Below are 27,557 nucleotides of genomic sequence, written 5' to 3'. Positions count from 1 at the left end.
TCGCAGGTCATAGACCAGTTAGAGGGTGATCACGTTGACAACATGGACACCAGCTCTTCATCTGAGCCAACCTCCTCTTCCTCATCATTCTCCAACACCACAAGCCAGACCCGACACAGTAGAATGCAGATAAGCAAAAAACAGGTACAATGACCATTTTTGGAAAACGGATTATAGCGCAATAAACTACCAGTATATTGATCACATTCATTTAGCTTTGGACTACCAAGTACCTGAATTGTGAGATATGTGGAGATAGAATCTGCTGTTGAAACTGAAGAGACATTAAGTAGTGTCCAATCAAACTGCATATTATGGCCAATGGGTAAAATAATGTTAAGTGTGCAGATACTCCTCTAAGAAAACCAATGTTCCAAACCTCTTGTCTCTATCATAATCCGTTCAAAACGTATTTTACTTTTTACACTTGTAGGATGGTCAAAATTAGGGTGAATAAATTAATGGCCAGAAAAGGCTAGAAAAAAAAGTTGTAAAAAATTTTAAATTAGTTAAGCAGTATGTTTCACCCTCTCCACTGTGGTCCCGTCAATGGGGATAGGGGCATGTTACCTCTGCTTTTTCCTGAAGTCCTCGATCAGCTCCTTCGTTTTGTTGACGTTGAGGGACAGGTTATTTTCCTGGCACCAATCCGCCAGGGCCCTCACCTCCTCCATGTAGGCTGTCTCGTCATTGTTGTGAATCAGGCCTACTATGGTTGTGTCGTCTGCAAACTTGATGATTGAGTTGGAGGCGTGTGTGGTCACGCAGTCATGGGTGAACAGGGAATACAGGAGGGGGCTGAGTACGCACCCTTGTGGGGCCCCTGTGTTGAGGATCAGTAAAGTGGAGGTGTTGTTTCCTACCTTCACCACATGGGGGCGGCCTGTCAGGAAGTCCAGAACCCAGTTGCACATAGCAGAGTTCAGATCAGGGCCGCGAGCTTGATGATCAACTTGGAGGGTACCATGGTGTTGAAGGCTGAGCTGTAGTCAGTGAACAGCATCCTTACATAGATATTCCTCTTGTCCAGGTGGGATAGGGCAGTGTACAGTGCAATGGGGATGGCATCGTCTGTGGATCTATTGGGGTGGTAAGAAAATTGAAGTGGGTCTAGGGTATCAGGTAAGGTAGCGGTGATATGGTCCTTAACTACCCTCTCAAAGCACTTCATGATGACAGAAGTGAGTGCTACAAGCGATAGTCATTTAGTTCAGTTACCTTTGCTTTCTTGGGTACAGGAACAATGGTGGACACCTTGAAGCAATTGAAGACAGCAGATTGGGATAGGGAGAGATTGAATGTCCGTAAACACTCCATACAGCTGGTCTGCGCATGCTCGGAGGACACAGCTAGGGATGCTGTCTGGGCTAGCAGCCTTACGAGGTTTAACATGCTTAAATGTCTTACTCATGTCGCCAGAGAAGGAGAGCCCATAGTCCTTGGGAGAGGGCCTCATCGATGGCACTGTGTTGTACTCAAAGCGGGTGAAGAAGGTGTTTAGCTTGTCTGGGAGAAAGACATTGGTCTCGACGACGTGGCTGGTTTTCCCTTTGTAATCCTTGATTGTCTGTAGACCCTGCCACATACGTCTCGTGTCTGAGCCATTGAATTGCGAATACACTTTGTCTCTGTACTGACGTTTTGCCTGTTTGATTGTCTTACGGAGGGAATAACTACACCGCTTGTGTTCGACCATATTCCCAGTCACCTTGCCATGGTTAAATGCGGTGGTTTGCGCTTTCAGTTTAGCGCGAATGCTGCCACCTATCCACAGTTTCTGGTTTGAGTAGGTTTTAACAGTCACAGTAGGAACAACGCCCCCTATACACTTCCTGATGAACTCATCAATGTTATTATCCGAGGCTACCCAAAACATATCTCAGTCCGCGTGATCAAAACAATCTTGAAGCATTGGTCAGACCAGCGTTGAATAGACCTTAGCACGGGTACTTCCTGTATAAGTTTCTGCCTATAGGAAGGGAGGAGCAAAATAAAGTTGTGATCTGATTTGCCGAAGGGAGGGTGGGGTAGGGCCTTGTAGGCATCCTGGAAGAGAGACTTGCAGTGGTGGAGTGTTTTCCCAGCACGAGTACTGTAGTCAATGTGTTGGTAGAACTTCGGTAGCGTGTTGGTAGAACTTTGTTACCGTCAAAGTTGCTTAGGAGCTAGAAGCAGAGCTGCCTGTCGGCGCCATCTTACTAGACTAAATGGCATCACCAAAGTGAGTTTTCACACACCCTACATTAAGCAACTCCTGATTACACAATGGAAGTTTGGTTGAAATGTTGTACTTTTTGGGGATAAAAGTAGACATGTGCTCAACTGTAGTTCTCTCCTCTCTGCCTGTGGTTGGAGGAGACCCTGGAATCTGCTCTGAAGCGTTCTGCCCCAGATGTCTCCAGACCAACCATGCCCTGCTACCGCCGCTCCAAGTCCTTGGACCGGAGAGCAGCAGAAGCTACGGCCACCACAACAACAGTAAATCTGTCCAGATGGGACCTCTACATTCTTAAACTAGATCTGGGTGTGTCCAATACATAATGTGCCGGTTTCCCAGACAAAGAGATGATCAATTGAGCATGCCTTTTAGTCTAGGACTAAATTGAATCTGTGTCTGGGAAACTGGCCTAATATTACAAATATAGGGTAAGCTTCATTTAAGCTAAACTGATTTACATTATTATAAACATTTTTAAATAAAAATGATAAAGGTTTTCCCCTTCCCAGCCCGACCTCAACTTCAAAAAGGGCTGGATGACCAGACTGACTGACAAAGGGCAGGTTAGTGTTTATAAACTTTGTATCTGTATGTGTTTGTGCATGTGAATTGCAATTCCTTAATTGTTGATTCGTTATCTATCTTGCAGTGGAAGAAGCACTGGTTCGTCCTGACTGACCAAACCCTGAGGTTCTACAGAGATATTGTTGCTGAGGAGGTATGGATGGACAGTTATCTTTATTTTAATGGAGTGCCTACGGATATGACATTTTTGGGATCTTTAGTCCTCTGAATAAAAGATCTGGAGCTTCCTGAAGCTTCTGCCAGCACTTGTGTGGATCACTTTCTGCGCATAAGTATACGCGTAGAGAACAGGCTACTCAGGCAAAGTTAGATCAACGTTAGACAAAGCTGAATCAATGTCTGCAAGATCACATAATGATCACAGTATTCTACATAACAGAACCAAATATAATAGCATAGTATAACGTTACTGTAAGACAAAAACACCACCTCATATTTCGCTCATGTGGCCAAAATACAACAGAGCGCACCACTAGGCATAATGCACATGTAGGCTATGCTACAGTTTGTTAACAGCATCTGCTCAAACATTTGCTCACTGTACATCATTCAAAACAACACTGTGCGACAACACATTTTGCACGCCCAATTTTTCAGTTTTTGATTTGTTAAAAAAGTTTGAAATATCCAATAAATGTCGTTCCACTTCATGATTGTGTCCCACTTGTTGTTGATTCTTCACAAAAAAATACAGTTTTATATCTTTATGTTTGAAGCCTGAAATGTGGCAAAAGGTCGCAAAGTTCAAGGGGGCCGAATACTTTCGCAAGGCACTGTATGACGATTGGCATCAAAACTTTCATAATAAGGTGTATTACCATGACCGACCAACCTTAGTTCATCTTTCAATCACCCACGTGGGTATAACCAATGAGGAGATGGCACCAGGGTATCTGCTTCTGTAAAGCAATGAGGAGATGGGAGAGGCAGGACTTAGCGTCAGCTGAACTTAGGTTCAGCGTCACAAATAGAACTGACTTCTATTTTACCGCTTGGCAACGCAGACACTCGCTGTAGAGCGCTGTGGAGCGAGTCGAGAATTTCGAGTTCCTTGGTGTCCACATCACCAACAAACTGTCATGGTCCAAACACACCAAGACAGTTGTGAAGAGGGCATGACAACACCTTTCCCCCTTCAGGAGACTGAAAATATTTGGTATGGGTCCCCAGATCCTCAGAAAGTTCTACAGCAGCACCATCGATTATAGCAGTAGCAAGCTAATAAAATGTAGCTCCGGTCCTCCTTCGCATCTTTGTGGTCTCCCTTTCAAACTGAACAGGAAATCAGTAGCCTGCATGTACAGATAGGCCTAATGAATTTTTGGGACAAATACAAAATTATTTTTGGAAGAAGCCTTATACTCGCCTCCTGAAGTGCCCCCATTGTTTAGACGGCACACAAATGTTTACATCTGCAAGAGCAGGGCAGGCCAATGCTCATTATTGGGATACAATTGCAGCTGTAGTGTAGCCTAGTTTTACACCATCCCACCAGCACAAAACAATTGTGAAGGAAGTATATTTTCTTAGACCTGTAACTACCCTGTGATCTCCAAGCTCATTAATAAGCTAAGGACCCTGGGTTTAAACACTTCCCTCTGCAACTGGATCCTAGACTTCCTGATGGGCCGCCCCCAGGTGGTGAGGGTAGGCAAAAACACATCCGCCACACTGACCTTCAACACGGGAGCCTCTCAGGGATGTGTGCTTAGTCCCCTCCTGTACTCCCTGTTCACCCATGACTGCGTGGCCACGCATAACTCCAACACCATCATTACGTTTGCCGACGACACAACGGTGGTTGGCCTGATTTTCCGATGAGACAGCCTACAGGGAGGAGGTCAGAGACCTGGCAGTGTGATGCCGGGACAACAACCTCTCCCTCAATGTCAGTAAGACAAAGGAGCTGAACATGGAGTACAGGAAACGGAGGACTGAGCACGCCCCCATTTGCATCCAATTGCTGTAGTGGGCGAGTCAAGAGCTTCATGTTCCTCTGTGTACACATCACTAAGGACCTATCATGGTCCAAACACACCAACACAGTCGTGAAGAGGGCATATCTCCCCCCAGGAAGCTGAGATTATTTGGCATTGGCCCACAGATCCTCAAAAAGGTCTACAGCTGCACCATCTTTACTTGCTGCATCACTGCTTGGTATGGCAGCTGCTTGGCATCCCACCGCAAGATCCTACAGAGGGTAATGCGTATGGCCCAGTACATCACTGGGGCTTAGCTCCCTGCCATCCAGGACCTCTATAGTAGGCGGTGTCAGAGGAAGGCCCCAACAATTGTCAGACTACAGCCACCCAAGTCATAGACTGTTCTCCCCGCTGCCGCATGCACGGCAAGCCTCGTTATTGTTATTTTATTGTTATTTGTTTATTTGTATTTTTTTGTATTCCTTTTTAACTCTGCATTGTTGGGAAAGGGCTCGTAAGTAAGCATTTCACAGTAAAGTTTACACCTGTTGTATTCAGAGCATGTGACAAATACCATTCTATTTCCTTTTTCAGAGCAATCACTTTGTATACAGTAGCCTTGGCCTATAGCCTACAGTATAGGCTATGGATCATTTGATTGAGATCACACTAAATATTGGCGCACTTAATATTGCATGCCCAGCAAAGAATCAGGGATGAGGAGCAGCATCGGGCACACATCAATAAGCAACTAATTCTTAAACACTAAGCAATATTGACATTTAATCTATTATAAAATACATGACCGTCCCCTGGTGTCACTATCGTTTAAAGATGGATTGGACCAAGGTGCAGGGTGGTAGGCGTACATTTTTTATTTAATTTAAATGACACCGAAAAAACAACAAAAAACAAAAACTAACGTAAAGCTACATGCAGTGCAGAAAGCAACTACACACAAACAAGATCCCACACTCTAAGGTGGGACAACAGGCTGCCTAAGTATGATCCCCAATCAGAGACAATGATAAACAGCTGCCTCTGATTGGGAACCATCCTAGGCCAACAAAGAAATAGAAACATAGATTTGCCCACCCAAGTCACACCCTGACCTAACCAAATAGAGAATAAACAAGGCTCTCTAAGGTCAGGGCGTGACACCTGGACAAGATTTAAAAATAATAATAATACTAAACCCTCCCACTGTCTGAAATTGAAAAAGCATGGCCCTTCCCCATTTTTCTCCGGGTCACAATTCCAGAATCTTCGGGAAGCTCCAGATCTTTTAGTCTGTGGTCTAACGATCCTGAAAACGTCAGATCCACTGCCACAGCCTTATTTTAAATGTTGTTTGAGAATACACTACACTTGTATTATTTTATGTGTGAGAGAGAATGAGCAAGAGTGTGTGTGTGTGTGTGTGTGTGTGTGTGTGGGCATCACAGCATCCTCTTAACTTTGACGGTCTTTCTCTATCATATTTAATTTCAGGCTGCTGATTTGGATGGCGAGATTAACCTTTCTACTTGTTATGACATCACAGACTACCCAGTTCAGAGGAACTACGGCTTCCAGATACACGTGAGTTGACATTTTTGACCGATCGCTTTGATTCAGTTTTATGTAGCAAAATTTGAAATTGTGTTTTTTTTTTTTATACATTGGATAAAAGTAGAGACAGAGCTACAAAATGGTATATCCAGACCATTTTCCTTGTATGACTGGTAGAGGAGAGCCAGGCTTGTTCTACTGATGCTTAAAGATACATTCCAGACACAAATACTTTAGCACTATTATACAATAGTGCTATTATACAAACAGTAATCACTGTCAGACACACCTGGATAACTTGATGGGTCACGTAATCATCTGGTGAAGTGGAGTCTTTTGTTTAGCTAGCTAGCTAAACAATGAGCCATAATCCCAATCCATAGAGTACTAGCAATACAAACTAATTGTCATAGCTAGCTAAAGTTAACCAAATAGGTTCAATGTTAGTTAGTTAGCTAGCTAACATTAGGCTATAACTAGCAATGCAAATGGATTGTTGAGATAATATTTTCTACACAGATCATACACGTAATGTTAGCTACCGAGCCAGTCATCTAACCTCAGCTAGAAAGCTAACAGTACGCTTTATCTTGGGGTCTTTTGTTTAGACATGTAGCTATTTTTATTTAATTTTTTTATTTCACCTTTATTTAACCAGGTAGGCTAGTTGAGAACAAGTTCTCATTTGCAACTGCGACCTGGCCAAGATAAAGCATAGCAGTGTGAACAGACAACACAGAGTTACACATGGAGTAAACAATTAACAAGTCAATAACACAGTAGAAAAAAAAGAGAGTCTATATACATTGTGTGCAAAAGGCATGAGGAGGTAGGCGAATAATTAAAATTTTGCAGATTAACACTGGAGTGATAAATGATCAGATGGTCATGTACAGGTAGAGATATTGGTGTGCAAAAGAGCAGAAAAGTAAATAAATATAAACAGTATGGGGATGAGGTAGGTAAAATTGGGTGGGCTATTTACCGATAGACTATGTACAGCTGCAGCGATCGGTTAGCTGCTCAGATAGCAGATGTTTGAAGTTGGTGAGGGAGACAAAAGTCTCCAACTTCAGCAATTTTTGCAATTCGTTCCAGTCACAGGCAGCAGAGAACTGGAACAAAAGGCGGCCAAATTAGGTGTTGGCTTTAGGGATGATCAGTGAGATACACCTGCTGGAGCGCGTGCTACGGGTGGGTGTTGCCATCGTGACCAGTGAACTGAGATAAGGCGGAGCTTTACCTAGCATGGACTTGTAGATGACCTGGAGCCAGTGGGTCTGGCGACGAATATGTAGCGAGGGCCAGCCGACTAGAGCATACAGGTCGCAGTGGTGGGTGGTATAAGGTGCTTTAGTAACAAAACGGATGGCACTGTGATAAACTGTATCCAGTTTGCCGAGTAGAGTATTGGAAGCTATTTTGTAGATGACATCGCCGAAGTCGAGGATCGGTAGGATAGTCAGTTTTACTAGGGTAAGTTTAGCGGCGTGAGTGAAGGAGGCTTTGTTGCGGAATAGAAAGCTGACTCTAGATTTGATTTTAGATTGGAGATGTTCGATATGAGTCTGGAAGGAGAGTTTACAGTCTAGCCAGACACCTAGGTACTTATAGATGTCCACATATTCTAGGTCGGAACCATCCAGGGTGGTGATGCTAGTCGGGCGTGCGGGTGCAGGCAGCGAACGGTTGAAAAGCATGCATTTGGTTTAACTAGCGTTTAAGAGCAGTTGGAGGCCACGGAAGGAGTGTTGTATGGCATTGAAGCTCGTTTGGAGGTTAGATAGCACAGTGTCCAAGGACGGGCCGGAAGTATACAGAATGGTGTCGTCTGCGTAGAGGTGGATCAGGGAATTGCCCGCAGCAAGAGCAACATCATTGATATATACAGAGAAAAGAGTCGGCCCGAGAATTGAACCCTGTGGCACCCCCATAGAGACTGCCAGAGGACCGGACAGCATGCCCTCCGATTTGAAACACTGAACTCTGTCTGCAAAGTAGTTGGTGAACCAGGCAAGGCAGTCATTAGAAAAACCGAGGCTACTGAGTCTGCCGATAAGAATATGGTGATTGACAGAGTCGAAAGCCTTGGCCAGGTCGATGAAGACGGCTGCACAGTACTGTCTTTTATCGATGGCGGTTCTGATATTGTTTAGTACCTTGAGCGTGGTTGAGGTGCACCCGTGACCGGCTCGGAAACCAGATTGCACAGCGGAGAAGGTACGGTGGGATTCGAGATGGTCAGTGACCTGTTTGTTGACTTGGCTTTCGAAGACCTTAGATAGGCAGGTCAGGATGGATATAGGTCTGTAACAGTTTGGGTCCAGGGTGTCTCCCCCTTTGAAGAAAGGGATGACTGCGGCAGCTTTCCAATCCTTGGGGATCTCAGACGATATGAAAGAGAGATTGAACAGGCTGGTAATAGGGGTTGTGACAATGGCAGCAGATAGTTTCAGAAATAGAGGGTCCAGATTGTCAAGCCCAGCTGATTTGTATGGGTCCAGGTTTTGCAGCTCTTTCAGAACATCCGCTATCTGGATTTGGGTAAAGGAGAACCTGGAGAGGCTTGGGCAAGTAGCTGGAGTAGCCAGGAAGAAGGCATGGCCAGCCGTTAAATGCTTGTTGAAGTTTTCGATAATCATGGATTTATCGGTGGTGACCGTGTTTCCTAGCCTCAGTGCAGTGGGCAGCTGGGAGGAGGTGCTCTTGTTCTCCATGGACTTTACAGTGTCCCAGAACGTTTTGGAGTTAGAGCTACAGGATGCAAATTTCTGCCTGAAGAAATGGCCTTTGCTTTCCTGACTGACTGCGTGTATTTTTAAAGTTAACCAAATAAGTTCAATGTTAGCTAGTTAGCTAGCTAACATTAGGCTATAACTAGCAATGCAAATGTCTTGCTGAGATAATATTACTATACAGATCATACACGTAATGTTAGCTAGCGAGCCATCCATCTTATGTCAGCTAGCTAGCTAACAGTACGCTTTAACTTCCAATGAAAACAACTTTCTGACAAAATTAGAAATGTATAATATCTGGAACTGTAGCTAGATTCTTACCCGTATGCATGGATGAACGCTTCATAGCAGACTGCAACCCCTTTCATTAAACACGACGTCCTGTATAATTTCCGTTTTATTTGTACAGATTTCAAAACTCAGTAAACTTCTTCCGTGACAACAACACTGTTGATCGATGTTTCTTCCCCATCACTGTCATCAGAAGACTGACTCTACAATGTCTTCTTCAATTAAAATGTTTTTACCTAAATCAGGGATTTCCTGAGAGTCAGCATGGTACGATCATCCTACTGAAAGTAGTCCATCACAATTTTTTCCCACTGACCGTTGTCCATAGGGCCTGAGCATTAGCAACACATTTTCAGTTCTCCATAGCTAATGTTATATCTTTCAAAAAAACTGCAGTAGGAAGGATTATCCACACATAAGGAGCAGCTCATTTTATAGACAGAAGATGCTACATGGAGTCTTTGATTGGTTAATCCTCAGTCAGTTGAGATGATTTGTTATAGCCCGACAGTCTACCTGTCCTATGCAGTAGGGCTGTCAAGGGGTGTGTGGGATGGTATTAAAAGTTAATAATAAAGGGTTCATTGGGGTGTATCTTAGATCAGATATTTTTTTGTATTCTGTGTGTAGTGCATGTTCAGGGTGAAAATATTCTATGAAATTAATTATTCAAGGGTAGGACAGGACAGGGTATGATAGTTAATGACAAAAAGCACACTGAAATCACAGTGATTGAGTCTTCCCCCCTCCTCACAAAGACTGCAGAGGGAGCGTTCACCCTGTGTGCCATGACTTCTGGGATCCGGAGGAACTGGGTCCAGTCAGTGATGAAGAACGTGAGGCACAACGAGGCCCTGGTCGTCACAAGGTAAAGGAGTCTTCTCTGGTTGAGACAAACTATTTATGATTTATTGATTGATTTTCAATCACAAAACAAGACCGACAAGACAAAAAGACAACATCAACGCTCTAAACAGAACATTGCACAATTTGCTTCAGTTTACAATAATGTGCAAACTGCAAGTTTATAAATCAAAGAGTAAAAATGAACAAATCAAAATGGCATCCAGCACTGAACACTTCAATCCCCTGATATGCGCTTGTTATGAAACACAAAGTCCGATGGCTCTTCTTTCCTACTTTGTCCTATGTCTTCCATGCTACTCTTTAGGAAAAACCTGCTGCTGCTGGAACTGTCCACTCTCAGAGCCAGGTTGAATCCTTGGGCCTCGTGACCCTTGACCTTTAAATGTATTTGGGTAACACTTTACTTGACACCCAGTGTCATAACACATTATAACACTGTCAAAACCATGTCATAATGTGATAACAGCTGACTAAACCTGTCATAACTTGTCATAACCATTATATGGTCATAACACTGTCATGACCCACATATTTACACCTGTTGTGACATATATTGTGTTATTTTATGGCTGATTATGACACCTACATAAGAGTGTCAAAACCGACATCTATTCCTACCCAAAAATTATTAAATCCTTGTTGTTGTAGTTTTTATTGTTATTTCATTTCACCTTTATTTAACCAGGTAGGCTAGTTGAGAACAAGTTCTCAGTTGCAACTGCGAAAGCAAAGCAGTTTGACACAACAACACATGGAATAAACAAACATACAATCAATAATACAGTAGAAAAATCTATATACAGCATGTGCAAATGAGGTAGGATAAGAGAGGTAAGGCAATAAATAGGCCATGGTGGCAAAGTAATTAAAATATAGGAATTAAACACTGGAATTGTAGGATGTGCAGAAGATGAATGTGCAAGTTGAGATACTGGGGTGCAAAGGAGCAAGATAAATAAATACAGTATGGGGATGAGGTAGATTGGATGGGCTATTTACAGATGAGGTGCAGTGATCTGTGAGCTGCTCTGACAGCTAGTGCTTAAAACTAGTGAGAGAGGTAAGAGTCTCCAGCTTCAGTGATTTTTGCAGTTCGTTCCAGTCATTGGCAGCAGAGAACTGGAAGGAGAGGCGGCCAAAGGAAGAATTGGCTTTGGGGGTGACCAGTGAGATATACCTGCTGGAGTGCGTGCTACAGGTGGGTGCTGCTATGGTGACCAGTGAGCTGAGATAAGGTGGGGCTTTACCTAGCAGAGACTGGTAGATGACCTGGAGCCAGTGGGTTTGGCGACGAGTATGAAGCGAGGGCCAGCTATGGAGATCATACAGGTCGCAGTTGTGGGTAGTATATGTGGCTTTGGTGACAAAACGGATGGGACTGTGATAGACAGCATCCAATTTGTTGAGTAGAGTGTTGGAGGCTATTTTGTAAATGACATCGCCGAAGTCAAGGATCGGTAGGATGGCCAGTTTTACGAGGGTATGTTTGGCAGCATGAGTGAAGAATGCTTTGTTGCGAAATAGGTAGCCGATTCTAGATTTAATTTTGGATCGGAGATGTTTAATGTGAGTCTGGAAGGAGAGTTTACAGTCTAACCAGACACCTAGGTATTTGTAGTTGTCCACATATTCTAAGTCAGAGCCATCCAGAGTAGTGATGCTGGACGGGCGGGCAGGTGCAGGCAGCGATCGGTTGAAGAGCATGCATTTATTTTTACTTGCATTTAAGAGCAGTTGGAGGCCACGGAAGGAGAGTTGTATGACATTGAAGCTCATCTGGAGGTTAGTTAAAAACAGTGTCCAACGAAGGGCCAGAGGTATACAGAATGTTGTCGTCTGCATAGAGGTGGATCAAAGAATCACCAGCAGCGAGAGCGACATCATTGATGTATACAGAGAAGAGAGTTGGCCTGAGAATTGAACCCTGTGGCACCCCCATAGAGACTGCCAGAGGTCCGGACAACAGGCCCTCCGATTTGACATACTGAACTCTATCGGAGAAGTAGTTGGTGAACCAAGTGAGGCAGTCATTTGAGAAACCAAGGCTGTTGATCTGCCAATAAGAATGTTGTGATTGACAGAGTCGAAAGCCTTAGCCAGGTCGATGAATACGGCTGCACAGTAATGTCTCTTATCGATGGCGGTTATGATATTGTTTAGGACCTTGAGCTTGGCTGAGGTGCACCCATGACCAGCAGTGAAACCAGATTGCATAGCGGAGAAGGTAGGGTGAGATTCGAAATGATCGGTAATCTGTTTGTTAACTTGTCTTTTAAAGACTTTAGAAAGGCAGGGTAGAATAGATATAGGTCTGTAGCAGTTAAGGTCTAGAGTGCCTCCCCCTTTGAAGAGGGGGATGACCGCGGCAGCTTTCCAATCTATGGGAATCTCAGACGATACGAAAGAGAGGTTGATTAGGCTAGTTATAGGGGTTGCAACAATTTCGGCAGATAATTTTAGAAAGAGAGGGTCCAGATTGTCTAGCCCGGCTGATTTGTAGAGGTCCAGATTTTGTAGTTCTTTCAGAACATCAGCTATCTGGATTTGGGTGAAGGAGAAGTGGGGGAGGTTTGGGCGAGTTGCTGTGGGGAGCGCAGGGCTGTTGACCGGGGTAGGGGTCAGGTGGAAAGGGCCAGGTGGAAAGCATGGCCAGCCGTAGAAAAATGCTTATTGAAATTCTTAATTTTTGTGGATTTATCGGTGATGACAGTGTTTCCTAGCCACAGTGCAGTGGGCAGCTGGGAGGAGGTGCTCTTATTCTCCATGGACTTTACAATGTCCCAGAACCTTTTTGAGTTTGTACTACAGGATGCAAATTTCTGTTTGAAAAAGCTAGCCTTAGCTAGCCTTAGCCTAACTGCCTGTGTATATTGGTTCCTAACTTCCCTAAAAAGTTGCATATCATGGGGGATATTCGATGCTAATGCAGAATGCCACAGGATGTTTTTGTGCTGGTCAAGGGCAGACAGGTCTGGAGTAAACCAAGGGCTATATCTATTCCTAGTTCAACATTTTTTTAATGGAGCATGCTTGTTTAAGATGGTGAAGAAGGCACTTTTAAATAATAAACAGGCATCCTCTACTGACGGGATGAGGTCAATGTCATTCCAGGATACCCAGGCCAGGTCAATTAGAAAGGCCTGTTCGCAGAAGTGAATTCTTTACAGTCATGTTTTTTCATCATATTTTAAATAAAATGACACTGTCATGAAGCATTATGACCATCCAGTGTCACTTTACTTGGACAAAAAAAAGACACTTTATGACATTGTGAAGCAGAATTATGACCATCATAATCATATAAGTCATGTAACAGAGCATTGGGGTTAGTGCACATCAATGTGTGCAAAATTACAATGATAATTTAATATGGTCTATTTAAAAATAAAAAAGTATACGTCATAAATATACTTTTGACATGTAGGCTATGGTGTAATGGAAGGCTTAGCCTTGCGTGGTGATTTTGTGGTTTTTGACACTCTTATGTAGGTGTCATAACCAGCCGTAAAATAACGCAATATATGTCACAACAGGTCTAAATATATGTGTCATGACAGTGTTATGACCATATTATAACAGGTTATGTATGACAAGTTATGTCAGCTGTTATGACATATGACATGGTTATGACTGTGTCATAACATGTTATGACGCTGGGTGTCAAGTAAAGTGTTACCTGTATTTCTGTATCTGTGTACACACACCAGACCTGGGTCAAATAAAATATGTAGAGTTTGATGTGCACTTGACTCAGTTTGGAGTTTGCACTTTTGGACATTCCATTGTTTCCATTGTGCCTAGAAAACGAAATCAACCCAGTATTTTGGGTGGCAGATAGCCTTGCGTTTAAGAGCATTGGTTTGAATCCCTGAGCCGACTAGGTGAAAAATCTGTCTGTGCCATTGAGCAAGGCAATTATCCAGAGCAATTTACAGGAGAAATTAGGGTTAAGAGCATCTGCTAAATTACTAAAATGTAAATGTGAAGTAGTTCTGGCATACTCTATGTAGATTGTAACAGTTGACTTGGTCCCTTTGTCGTGGCTAGGTGATGAGAAAGCTTACGTAAACTATTATGTTGTCATTTGACAACAGTTGACCATGCCTTTGCCTTCTCTTCTGTCCTCCAGTTCTCTTCCACAGCAGAAGGAGCCACCAGCGCTGGGCCCTATGGAGACACGCTCTGCAGAGGAAGATGTGGATCCAGATCAGAGGAAGAACCGTAGTGTCCGCGAGCGTCGCCGGGAAGGACGCTACAAAACCTTTGACTGGGCTGATTTTAGCCACCAACAGCACCACCAGGGAGTAGAGAAGGAGGCGGAGCCCAGTGGACAGTCGCGTCCTGTGGTAGGATGGGACACCGCTGACGGCGGCAGCCCATCGCCAGTCTCCTCTGCCTCCTCTCTGGTTGCCTCTAACTCCTGCTCCTCCTCGTACTCTTCTCAGTGCCTCAGGGACACTGTAGCTTCACAAGAGGCGGAGGTGCTACAAAGGGGGGCAGGTCCAACCATGCTACCCCAGGCTCCATTCACGGCCACACCCCTAGAGGAAAGAAGTGTTGCTGGGACCAAAACACCCACAACATCCACAACACTAGTTCATGCTCAAAATAAGGTTTTTGAAAAAATGACAATTTCTGAGGTGGACAACAGCTCCACCTCTTCTACACCAGAGCTGCCCATTGGTTGCGGCGATGACGATGTCACTGGCCACACCCCTAGTGATGTCCCTAGCGTTGCCCTTGGTGATGGCTTTGGCAACACTCCTAGCCCCACCCCTTGTGATGGCACTGCCGGTGTACGGGTGGAGGTGGTGATAGAACAGCAAGTGGCTTCCACACCGCTGAGAGAGGAGAGGTGGGTTCCCATCAATAACTCTGACGAAACCAAAGAAGAGACGGAGCAGCAGTCCTATGAACAGCAGACTGAAGAGGTGAGCTAGAGTATGTGTGTGTAACGGTGTGTTAAGAGTGTGATTTAAGTTACTGTGGCTTGTGTGTGTGTGTGTGTGTGTGTGTGTGTGTGTTTCAGCATGTTTCTGTGTGTGTGCCCTCAGCTGGAGCAGACCCAGAGAGAGTTGTCCAGACTCCAGCAGGTGAACATCAGTCTGCAGCAACAGCTGCAGCAGGAGAGGGAACGCACCAGGGAGAACCACCTACTACAGGTCAGACCATATCTGTAGCTGAATTGGGTCAAATACACAAGTCAAATACTTTATAATACTTAAGATACGCTTGGTTTAGCTTCCCTGTAACAATGGAACCAAATCTCCCATCAATCTCTTTTAGAATGGCCTACCCACATCCTTCAACCAGTTCTCCTCCGCACAGTCATGCGCGTGGCAGCGTCTTCAGAAGCTGAACCAGGACCTGCGCTTCGAGCTGGAGGCACAGAGGAGGAGCCAGGAGGAGGCGCGTGAGGCTGAACTGCAGCGGAGGGCCGAGTTCATCGCCTTGCAGGCGCGGGCTTTAAGCGCAGGGGAGGCTGCAGCCTTGGCACGCTCTGAGCTGCAGCAGGAGCGTCAGAGCGCTCGGAAGCAGCGGGAGGAGGGGGAGCACGAACACCGGCAGGAGTTGGAATGTTTGCGCCAGCGACTACAAGAGGTGTCAGCCCAGATGAGAGCAAAAGAGGAGGCACAGGCCGAGAAGGAGGTGCGCCTGCAGAAGCACCTGGGCCTCCTGCAGGAGAGCCAGGACAGGGAACGCAGAAGCCTGGGGGCCAACCTGGCCCAGGCGGAGCGCCGGACACAGGACCTGCAGGAGCAGCTGCAAAAGGCTGAGCAGCAAGCGGAGACATTGTGGAAGGGGCAGGGTCAGCCGTGGGCCAGGGAAGGAGAGGTGGCGGAGGCTCAGCAGCAGCTGCAGGAGGAGTTGGCCCGCACGCTGGCGGCTATAGGGAGGCTACAGGGGGAGGGGGAGCAGCTGGAGAGACGCTGCCAAGAGCTGCAGAACCAACTGGCCGAGGCAGACGGTGAGGTGGTTCAGCTGCAGAGACGCCTACAGACGGAGGAGACTGACTACTACAACCTGGAGCACTCCTACGAGAGTGTTTCAGAGGAGCTACAGCGGGCCCTGGGACAGGCGCAGGAGAGGGAGGTGGCAGCCAGCGATGCCAGGGAGGACTACAAGAGGCTGCTGGACAGGAAGGAGCGGGAGCTGAGTGAAGCCTTGGTTAAGATGGCCGCCCTTGGGAGCAGCCTGGAAGAGACGGAGCTGAAACTGAGTGAGGTGAAGGAAGCATGCACCTGTTGTTCCTCTCTTCCTCTCTTCAAAGTGACTGACAACAGACTGAATATCAAATCCAGCGGTCTGAATTCACGGGAAACCCAGACCATCCACCACTCCTACAATACAGACGGAGGACAGACAAATGGCAGCAGCGTCCCTGCCATAAGCCACTCCGGACCTGGCTCATGTTCTGTCGACCCGGCCTACCAGTACATCGTTACGGCTGGAGATGATCCGGACAGGTTCATGTCAGTGATCCAGGTCCTGGAGACCAAGCTGTATGTGACAGAGGAGAAATTGAGAGACATCACCCAGAGGCTGGAGGAGCCACAAGGTCAGTGGTGCAGCAGTGCAGCCACCGACCCCCACGTCCTCTCCCAGCTCACCCAGAGCCGGGCCGCTACCCAGCGGCTTAGCCTCTTTCTTCACAACCAGGCCAAGCAGAGCAGGCGCTTCGCCCTGGAAACAGAGGGCCGAACCAGGGTGCTGGGTGGACAGTGTCAGGCGGCCCTGGCCAGTGTGCAGGCCTGCAGAGAGAGGATCCAAGCCCTGCTGAGGAGGAACCCTGGTGAAGGTAGCAATCCTGACCTAGAAGCCGAGCTCTGTGCCCTGGAGATGCAGCTGGTCACTGCTGCCGCCTGCCTCAGGCAAGGAGGAATAATTGCCGATGAGCAATGGCACGAGTGCCACAGAGCTCAGAGGGAGGAGGAAGACTTGATTGATGACAAGACACTATCAGAGGACAAGGTTGAGCAAATGAGCAAAGGCACATATGCCCCAATGTCATGCCCAGAAGGAGAGGAAGCTGGAATGGAAACATTGGGTAGAGCTTTAGAACTGGAAGCGTCTACGTTGGAGAAGATGGCGTCGGCAATGCAGAGCCAAGATACATTATTTTGCCAGACTGAAGCCCTCCTTGGTGGAGACGAAGGTGACTCAGCACACATGTATGCCGACGTGCTTTTGAAAAGGATGGCCCTCGGAATGGATTGTAGGGAACCAGTAGGTGGCGACACTGAGTCGGAGGAGAGTGCCATTGGCAGGGTCTGCGCCAGAGCAGAGTTAGCTTACATCTCTCTAACCTTACAGCATCGCTACCAGGGAGAGCCGATACAAGAAGAACTGCACTCTGACAACCCGACCAGGGAGCAGCTGTGGCGGAGCTCTCAGTCAGAGGAACAGTGTGGCGGCGCTGGGGATAACAATCTGAGCTCTGGTCAGGCCAGGGGTCTGGCTGATGTCAGTCCTCCAGAGCTGGCTCCTTATGAGGAACAGGTCCAGTTGAAGTCCAGAGGCCTCACAGACAACCTGCTGGAAAGGATCCAATCAGTCTGGAGTGGGGACAAGACAGAGAAAAAACATGACTGGACAGAAAGACTTGCAGTCCAGCTGAGGAAAAGGGCCAAGGTCTTGCACCAACTCTGTCAGGAGATCCCCAGCAGCAGTGGCTCAAAGGGGGAGAGTAGTGCGGCGAAAGGTAGACGCTGGTTGGATGACCCGGACTCTGTTGGAACCCTGGACTTGACCCTGTACTGGCCGGAGGTGCTGGTGCAGTCCCAGGTGACCTACGTGGCATGCCGCCTGCAGCTGGATCACGAACAGGAACTGCAGCAGTGCAAGGGGGCATTCGACAGCCTAGGGGCGCTGTGTCAGGAGCAAGAGGCCATGCTCAGCAGGGACCGCCGCACTTTTAGCCACGCCCTGTCGCGACTGCAGGAGGACAGCCAGGCCCTCAAGGAGAAGCTGGAGCAGGTGGAGCAAGGGAGGGCCGCAGCAGAGAGCGAGACCCGGCGTAAGGTGGGTGTACTCCTAGCTGATATCGAGAGCATCGAGGATCGCCACGAGGAGCAGGTGCAGAAGCTGGAGGAGGAGTTCCAAGGGAAGATGCAGGAGCTCCAGAAGATCCACGAGGAGGAAATGATACGTCTGCACAGCCACCATGCTCAGTCTGCCTGTGTTGCAACAGATGCACAACTCGAGTCCCGCTCATCACAGACCACCCCTAACACTACTCCCGAAAAAGCCACCTTCTACCCAGACTTCACCTTGGATTCCACCCTGCCGGCAGATAAACTTAATCTGGATGGAGCCTGCAAATTAGACATGGTGTCTATGGAAACAATGAAGAAACGAATCCATGTGCTTGAGACGCAGGTAAACACCATGAAAGATGAGGCGGGGAGACGGAATCTGGAAGGGGATGAAGTTGCCATGAAGGAAGCTTATCAGAGAGACCTTGAAAACATCAAGGTACAACACAGCCCCACTCAAATACCCAATACGTTTACACAAACACATTGATTTATGTACAGTGCCTTTGGAAAGTATTCAGACCCATGACTTTTTCCACATTGTGTTACATTACAGCATTATTCTAAAATGTATTAAATAGTTTTTCCCCCTCATCAATCTACACACAATACCCCATAACAACAAATCAAAAACTGTTTTTTAGAATTTTTGCACATTTATTAAAAATGTAAACTGAAATATGACATTTACATAAGTATTCAGACCCTTTACTGAGTACTTTGTTGAAGTACTTCCGCAGTGATTTCAGATTGGCACACCTGTATTTGGGGAGTTTCTTCCATTTTTATTTGCAGATCCTCTCAAACTCTGTCAGGTTGGATGGGTAGCGTTACTGCACAGCTATTTTCACATCTCTCCAGAGATGTTCAATCGGGTTCAAGTCCGGGCTCTTGCTGGGCCACTCAAGTACATTCAGAGACTTGTCCCGAAGCCACTCCTGCATTGTCTTGGCTGTGTGCTTAGGATAGTTGTCCTGTTGGAAGGTGAACGTCCACCCCAGTCTGAGGTCCTGAGCACTCTGGAGAAGGTTTTCATCAAGGATCTCTGTACTTTGCTGTGTTCATCTTTCCCTCAGTCCTGACTAGTCTCCCAGTCCCTGCTGCTGAAAAACATCCCCACAGCATGATGCTGCCAACACAATGCTTCACCGTAGGGATGATGCCAGCTTTCTTCCAGACATGACGCTTGGCATTCAGGCCAAAGGGTTCAATCTTGGTTTCATCAGACCAGAGAATCTTGTTTCTCATGGTCTGAGAGCCTTTATGTATCTTTGTATTTTACTGAGAAGTGGCTTCCGTCTGGCCACTCTACCATAATGACCTGATTGGTGGCATGCTGCGGAGATGGTTGTCCTTCTGGAAGGTTCTCCCATCTCCACAGAGGAACTCAGAGTGACAACCGGGTTCTTGGTCACCTCCCTGACCAAGGCCCTTCTCCCCCGATTGCTCAGTTTGGCTGGGCAGCCAGCTCTGGGAAGAATGTTGGTGGTTCCAAACTTATTCTATTTAAGAATGATGGAGGCCACTGTGTTCTTGGGAACCTTCAATGCTGCAGACATTTTTTGATAACCTTCCCCAGATATGTCCTTCAACACAATCCTGTCTCGGAGCTCTACGGACAATTCCTTTGATCTCATGGCTTGGTTATTGCTCTGACAACTGTGGGACCTTATATAGACAGGTATGTGCCTTTCCAAATCATGTCCAATCAATTGAATTTACCACAGGTGGACTCTAATCAAGTTGTAGAAACATCTCAAGAATGATCTATGGAAACAGGATGCACCTGAGCTCAATTTCGAGTCTGGGTCTGAAAACGTATGTAATCAAGGTATTTCTGTTTTTTATTTGTAATAAATGAGCAATAATTTCTACAAACCTGTTTTCCCTTTGTCATTATGGGGTATTGTGTGTAGATGGCGGATATTTTTTTTATATATTTAAATCACTTTTAGAATAAGGCTGTAATGTAACACAATCTGGAAAAAGTCAAGTCAATACTTTCTGAAGGCACTGTAAATGCTAATGCTTTGATATTCATCAGTACCAACATCATACCAAATACTCCATAAAAGCAGGTGTTAAAAAGTATACACATGTAAGTGTGAAATTCATACCCTACAGGTTTCCTGTGAGCGGGGCTTCACTGCCATGGAGGAGGTACACCAGAAGCTGGTGGGGGATCTGCAACGGCAGCACCAGAGGGAGGTGGCCACGCTCCTGCAGGAGAGAGACTGCCTACTGGAGGAGGAGACAGCCGCCACTGTCGCAGGTAAAACATCTGTCCCATGTTCTGTAGCCAAACATGGTTGAAAGTTGCTGACTCAAATTAATAGAGCCAACACGATTCCTTAGAGTGGCATGTTTGTTCCACTTAGCATATTTCCATCTGAATGTTTCACAACGTTGTGTCCTGCTGAACATGCCCGTTGAAGTGGGATGGTGGGGGGGGTTCACTTCCTGTGTTTGTGGCCTGTGTGTAGCGATCGAGGCAATCAGGAATGCTCATCGGGAGGAGCTGGAGAGGAGTCAGAGTGGAGGGAGCTCTGACATCACGGATCTTCCCTCCCAGTATGAGTGAGTGACTATGTGTGTGGAAAATAAATCTGGCTTGCCTACTACTTACTTAAACTGCATACTAGAACGCACTGTTTACTAAAAACAAATACAGCAAGCAACAATCATCATCATACTAGGCTCATCCTACTGAGAATCCATCATCTAATGCACAATTGCGTTGATTCCCACCATTCATTAATTTTGGTACAGTGTGTCTCCTCAGCTGATTATCAGCTGTTGTCAAACACACGTTTCTAAAGACAATTCTCTCCCTTAATAGTGTACAGGGAATTCTACTAGATGAGAAGCTGAAATGAGTATGACATCCTGGCATTTAAAGCACTACATTTTCCAAATTTAACATACTATAAAACTTTTAATTGTTTGCATACCCAAAATGCCTACTATTTAGAACGCAAGTATGGTTATTCGGACACTGCCACAGTGTATATGAGTGTGTGCAAAGCTGTCATCAAGGCAAAGGGTGAATACTTTGAAGAATCTCAAATATAAATTAGATTTTTTTTGGTTACTACGTGATTCCATATGTGTTATTTAATCGTTTTGATGTCTTCACTATTATTCTACATTGTAGAAAATAGTAAAAATAAAGAAAAACCCTGGAATGAGTAGCTGTGTCCAAACGTTTGACTGAGACTGTATGTCTCTTTCTTATCTGGGTGTTTTTTGTATTCATGCACCTTGCTTTTTTAAAGTGTGTGTGTGCATGCATGCACTGTGTGTGTTACATGTATGTTTCAATGCAAAGTACATGCACCTTTGTATAACTGCCGACTTTCCCCTTTGCCCCATCGTCCAGGGTTGAGCTGCGGTCTCTGCACAGGGAGCTGGAGGTGTTGTCGGGCCAGTACTCCCAGAAGTGTCTGGAGTGCGCCCAGCAGAATCAGGCCCTGGAGGCCGAGAGACAGGCCCTGCTACAGTGCCAGAGGGAGAACCAGGTGCTCAGCATCCACAAGCAGGCAAGACACCATCAGACACCCATATAGTACACTGCATGTACTCACCCAGTGTGCCAATTTAGATCAATGACCACCAGACCTGGGTTGCGTTTATTTGGCAGACCTGTGTTGAGTTCAAATACCGGGTCTGACAGGAAAAAATTTGCCGTGAAGTGAGCTGGCAACAGGAGGCTCATTGACCCCAGGGTTCCGTTCTCGAAGCATGCTTTCGACTGTACCTACAAGCCAGCTTTGGTGTTGCAGTTTAACTTAAGTCGGGCCCAAAAAGACAATTCCAATAGGGAAGTAAAATACAACAATTCCCAATCATCATCTTTGTGAACAGCTACAATTATTTGAGTAATTCAATGGATGTAGTAATTCTGTTATGGTGCGTGAATGAGGACCCAAAAGCGAATTAACGTAAACAGAGCTTCTTTAATAACAAAACAAACGTAGGCTCAGATGGACCGGCAGATTCCGACAGGACAGGACAGGGTTGCAGCAAACATGACGATAGTCTGGTTCAGGCATGAATAACACAAACAAGAATCCGACAAAGACAGAAACAAAAACAGAGAGAGATATAGAGGACTAATCAGAGGGAAAAAGGGAACAGGTGGGAAAAGGGGTGACGAGGTAGTTAGGAGGAGACAAGGAACAGCTGGGGGAAAGAGGGGGAGAAAAGGTAACCTAATAACGACCAGCAGAGGGAGACAGGGTGAAGGGAAAGGACAGAAACAAGACACAACATGACAATACATGACAAATTCATCTCGATAATTCGATTTTCATGCTTGTTTTACTATTTAAAAGTGGAAAATCCTGAAGTTGATGGGTTTATTGGTCCTCTCACCACCCTCTGGAAGTCACCCTTTGAGTTTGGTCAGCAACACGTGACAACCGAAGATCCTCTGAGTGAGTTGGTAGGGGCAATTGAGTGGTTTCAGATTCACCTATTCCCACTGGCCTCAAAGAGAAAAAAAACTATCTGCCCTACCTTCCAGCTAGCTAACTAGCAAAGGACACAGTTAGCTAGCCATATAGCTAGCTAATGGCTTCACCGAGAAGAAGAAAGACTACAACCTTCAAATCAATGGTAGATGTGTGTCGCACTTGCGTGGAAAACTATCCCAATAAGACTTACAAACACAATCTCTTTATTGCCAAAACGTCAGACCGATACAACAGAGGTGCACAAGACAAGTGGGGGAAGGTGCTGATGATGATTGGTAGATGATTGATGATTCATTGGTAGATTAAAGGGGAACAGCACATTTTTGAGATTTGTCAAAGTACCTAAACCTCTGACTCAGTTTTGGACTGGCTGTCACAGTGCACAGCTCTCTCACTCTATTAGAGCTAAGTAGAGCTATGTCCCAGCTGCGCCCCTCCGCCTCACTGCAGCACTACAATGCTCTAGATATAACTTTGTGGAATAACACAGATCTATGAAAAAATAGACATACTATCACAGTGAACATGTTTTTTTTTCGGGTAACCCCAATCGATTGTGAGATATGGCATATACAGTGAGTTCGGAAAGTATTCAGACCCCTTGACTTATTCAACATTTTGTTACAGCTTTATTCTAAAACGTTTGTTTTTTTAAACTCAGCAATCTACACACAATACCCCATAATAACAAACCGAAAACAGGTTCTCGAAATTGAGCTCAGGTGCATCCTGCTTCCGTTGATCATCCTTGAGCTGTTTCTACAACTAGATTGGAGTCCACCTGTTGTAAATTCAATTGATTGGACATGATTTGGAAAGGCAATACGACCTGTCTATATAAGGTCCCACAGTTGACAGTGCATGTCAGAGCAAAAACCAAGCCATGAGTTCTAAGAAATTGTCTGTAGAGCTCCGAGACAGGATTGTGTCGAGGCACAGATCTGGAGAATGATAACCAAAACATTTCTGCAGCATTGAAGGTCCCCAAGAACACAGTGGCCTACATAATTCTTAAATGGAAGAACTTTGGAACCACCAAGACTTCCTAGAGCTGGCTTCCCAGCCAAACTGAGCAGTCGGGGAAGAAAGGCCTTGGTCAGGGAGGTGACCAAGAACCCAATGGCCACTATGACCAAGCTCTAGAGTTCCTCTATGGAGATGGAAGAACCTTCCTTCCAGAAGGACAACCAACTCTGCAGCACTCCACCAATCAGGCCTTTATGGTAGAGTAGCCAGACGGAAGCCAATCCACAGTAAAAGGCACATGAAACCCACTTGGAGTTTGCCAAAAGGCACCTAAAGACACTCAGACCATGAGAAACAAGATTCTCTGGTCTGATGAAATCAAGTTTGAACTCTTTGGCCTGAATACAAAGTGTCAGTCACATCTAGAGGAAACCTGGCACCATCCTACAGATGAGAATGGTGGCGGCAGCAGCATCATGCTGTGGGGATGTTTTTCAGCTGCAGGGACTGGGAGACTAGTCAGGAAAATATAAACGGAGCAAAGCACAGAGTGATCCTTGATGAAAACCTGCTCTAGAGCGCTCAGGACCTCAGCCTGGGTCAAAGGTTTACCCTCCAACAGGACAGCGAACCTAAGCTCACAGCCAAGACAATGCAGGAGTGGCTTCGGGACAAGTTTCTGAATGTCCTTGAGTGGCCCAACCAGAGCCCGGACTTGAACCAGATCGAACATCTCTGAGGAGACCTGAAAATAGCTGTACAGCAATGCTCCCCATCCAAACTAACCGTTCTAGAGAGGATCTGCAGAGTAGAATGGAAGAAACTCCCCAAATACAGGTGTGCCAAGCTTTTAGCGTCATACCCAAGAAGACTCAAGGCTGTAATCGCTGCCAAAGGTGGTTCAACAAAGTACTGGGTAAATGTTCTGAATACTTATGTAAATGTCATATTTAATTCAATTTTAGAATAAGGCTGTAACCTACCAAAAATGTGGAAAAAGTCAAGGGATCTGAATACTTTCCGAAGGCACTGTGTATTGAATTCTGCTTATTTCACGCTATACTATCACGCTATACCACAATAAACATAAAGTTCAAATGCAGAGACTCCGAGACCATTGATTGAGTGCTTTTGAAGGGACACGCTGGGCAAAATCTGTAGCCTATATCCGCTGCACTGTATTAGCACAATAAACAGCGCCCTACGCAGTAAAGCAATGCCGTTTTGGTAATGAAGATAGATGAATTCCCCTATAACAAACAGCCTTTGTGAATGCAGCCATACACACACCTGTCTTACCAAAATAATGAAAACTAAATGCGGAAAGTAGTAGCCTAGCTATTCATGCATGCAAACAAAAACACTGAATATCAGTTTGTCTTAGAATAACGACACAACTGTGAATGCGAACAAATGAATAGGAACAGAACAAAACAGCGATACCAAGTAGGCCTAGTAAACTAAATATCAGATTGATAAAGGCAGGACACAATCTACATTTAGGCTAGTTACATTAACAGTAAACACAATAAACAAAAAGGTGAATGGAGCTCCAAATAACCAAAACATAAACTACAGCCTACTACAGTGAGATGCAGCCATGCTCAGCTGTCTTGCCTAATAAATAGGCATATAGGCCCGCTTCAAACCTGGAAAATAATGGCGCTCACGAGTACAGCAACACGTTGTGATATGGCACAATACACTTCTCTGGATACAATTCTACCCACATAATCAATTAAGCAATACCAGCCTGCCATAAACACGTTTACAATATGTACAGTTCTATTTACAACCACGGAAACCAATAGGCTACCAAGAAAACCGTAATAGAATGTATCTATTTCTATGATGAAACTAGGTTTACCCAGGGGTGTCATTGAGTGAGACCATTGAGACCATTGAGTGCTTTTGATCAAGAAGTGACAGGTTGGCGCAAAATCTCCAGAAACATGGACAGAGCCCTACACTATAGCAAGGTCGTTGGAAATTTAGGCTGGTGGCTAAGGAAGTCATTTTGCCATTCCATACCCTAGGTTTTTGCTGAAATGGCACCACTGGCTATGCCACTAAGATTTTGACAACCAACCAGCTAGACTATTTTTCTCCACCTTTTCAGAAGAGCTTCAGCCTCTTTGATGCCAGTGGTGTGTATTCATGTTGTATTCCGCAAAAATTGACCAAGAAAAAATGGGAAAAAACCATACCAAATAATGTATCTTTTGTCTCTGTGATTCATACATTTCCTTCACATCTCAAAGGCTGAATGTATCTCTATTGTTTAAATAATAGCCAATCAGCATTCTTGAAAAACTGAGTGAGGTCAGTCGTGAATCATCCTGGCGCACCACAAAAAAGTGTCAACGAAAGCCAGTTTGGATTTGGCTTCAAACCAATCACATCAGAAGCCAAACTTCATTGAACGAAAAAAACTTGAATTGTTACATCTCGTTTTGTCCTGTAGCTAGCTATCTACCTAAAATGGCCCCTTTCCTATATTAGCCATGGATGGAGATAGGGATTTGAACTTGTGGTTTTACTTAATTCTCTGTACTTACCAATGATTATTACAGAGATTCTGATCCAACTATAAATTCATACATTGTGCCCCTGGCCTGAGAGGATGTTAACTAAGTGGCCGGGTTCATCGTTGCCCATGAAAGGAAGTTAGGCTAGCAAGCAAGCATTTTAGCCAGGTAGCCTAGGACAACAAAAACTAAAAGTGTGTACTATATGACAGAGTTATAGACTGTTTCGGCAACATGAAAGAGGAGGATTGCATTGGTGTTTTTCTACAAGTAGGGTAAGTCAACATGTTTTTTCTACTTGCAGGTATACACACACACACACACACACACACACACACACACACACACACACACACACACACACACACACACACAGAGAGAGAAATCAGTACAATGGACAGCCACCAAATCGTTTTTGGTATCTTTTAGTTGTCACTGTATTAGACTAGCCATAGGTGATTTGATTATGTTGAAATGTTGAAGTTGAAATGGTGGTGGAATAGTGGAGGCAGCTCCTGTTTTCTTTGTGACCCGCGGTAACTCTCCATGGATCTATACTTAACAAAAATATAAACGTAACATGCAACAACTAATGATTTTATTAAGTTATTGTTCATATAAGGAAATCAGTCAATTGAAATAAATACATTCGGCCCTAATCTATCGATTTCACATGACTGGGCAGGTGCGCAGCCATGGGTGGGCCTGGGAGGGCATAGGTCCAACCACTTGAGGGCCAACTCACTGGAGAGCCAGGCCCAGCCAATCAAATACGTTTTTCCCACAAAATGGCTTCATGTCTGGGTGGCTGGTCTCAGACGATACCACAGGTGAAGAAGCCGGAAGTGGAGGTCCTGGGCTTTCATGGTTACACGTAGTCTGCGGTTGTGAGGCCGGTTGGACGTACTGCCAAATTCACTAAAATGACATTGGAGGCGGCTTATAGTTGATAAATTAACATGAAATTATCTGGCAACGGCTCTGGTGGACATTCCTGCAGTCAGCATGCCAGTTGCATGCTCCCTCTGTTAAGGTGCGTGAATGAGGACCCAAAAGCGAATTAACTTAAACAGAGCTTCTTTAATTACCAAACATAGGTAGGCTCAGACGGACCGGCAGATTCCGACAGGACCAGACAAGGTTACAGCAAACATGACGACAGTCTGGTTCAGGCATGAAACACAACAAACAAGAATCCGACAAGGACAGGAGCAGAAACAGAGAGAGATATAGGGACCTAATCAGAGGGAAAAAGGGAACAGGTGGGAAAAGGGGTGACGAGGTGGTTAGGAGGAGACAAGACACAGCTGGGGGAAAGAGGGGGAGAAAAGGTAACCTAACAACGACCAGCAGAGGGAGACAGGGTGAAGGGAAAGGACA

The 27,557-nt window shown here is 45.4% G+C and overlaps 1 protein-coding gene across 1 annotated transcript in view; it reads left to right on the top strand.

The window, feature by feature from the left end:
- The first annotated feature begins 2 nt into the window (after positions 1 to 2).
- LOC110538922 (uncharacterized) overlaps positions 3 to 27,557 on the top strand; it is a 68,649-nt gene continuing 41,094 nt past the window's right edge. The window contains exons 1-12 of the mRNA XM_021625893.3: positions 3 to 144; positions 2,356 to 2,478; positions 2,728 to 2,781; positions 2,868 to 2,936; positions 6,217 to 6,306; positions 10,064 to 10,173; positions 14,302 to 15,103; positions 15,227 to 15,334; positions 15,459 to 18,647; positions 20,333 to 20,480; positions 20,692 to 20,785; positions 21,588 to 21,747. Coding sequence (XP_021481568.3) covers positions 43 to 144; positions 2,356 to 2,478; positions 2,728 to 2,781; positions 2,868 to 2,936; positions 6,217 to 6,306; positions 10,064 to 10,173; positions 14,302 to 15,103; positions 15,227 to 15,334; positions 15,459 to 18,647; positions 20,333 to 20,480; positions 20,692 to 20,785; positions 21,588 to 21,747 — 5,049 coding nt within the window. The 5' untranslated portion in view covers positions 3 to 42. The remainder of the gene's footprint in view (positions 145 to 2,355; positions 2,479 to 2,727; positions 2,782 to 2,867; positions 2,937 to 6,216; positions 6,307 to 10,063; positions 10,174 to 14,301; positions 15,104 to 15,226; positions 15,335 to 15,458; positions 18,648 to 20,332; positions 20,481 to 20,691; positions 20,786 to 21,587; positions 21,748 to 27,557) is intronic.

This window comes from Oncorhynchus mykiss, chromosome 12 (assembly GCF_057628025.1).
Source record: "Oncorhynchus mykiss isolate SJ-2025 chromosome 12, ASM5762802v1, whole genome shotgun sequence".
Taxonomy (NCBI): Eukaryota; Metazoa; Chordata; class Actinopteri; order Salmoniformes; family Salmonidae; genus Oncorhynchus; species Oncorhynchus mykiss.
This window is presented reverse-complemented; position numbering and strand designations above follow the sequence as displayed.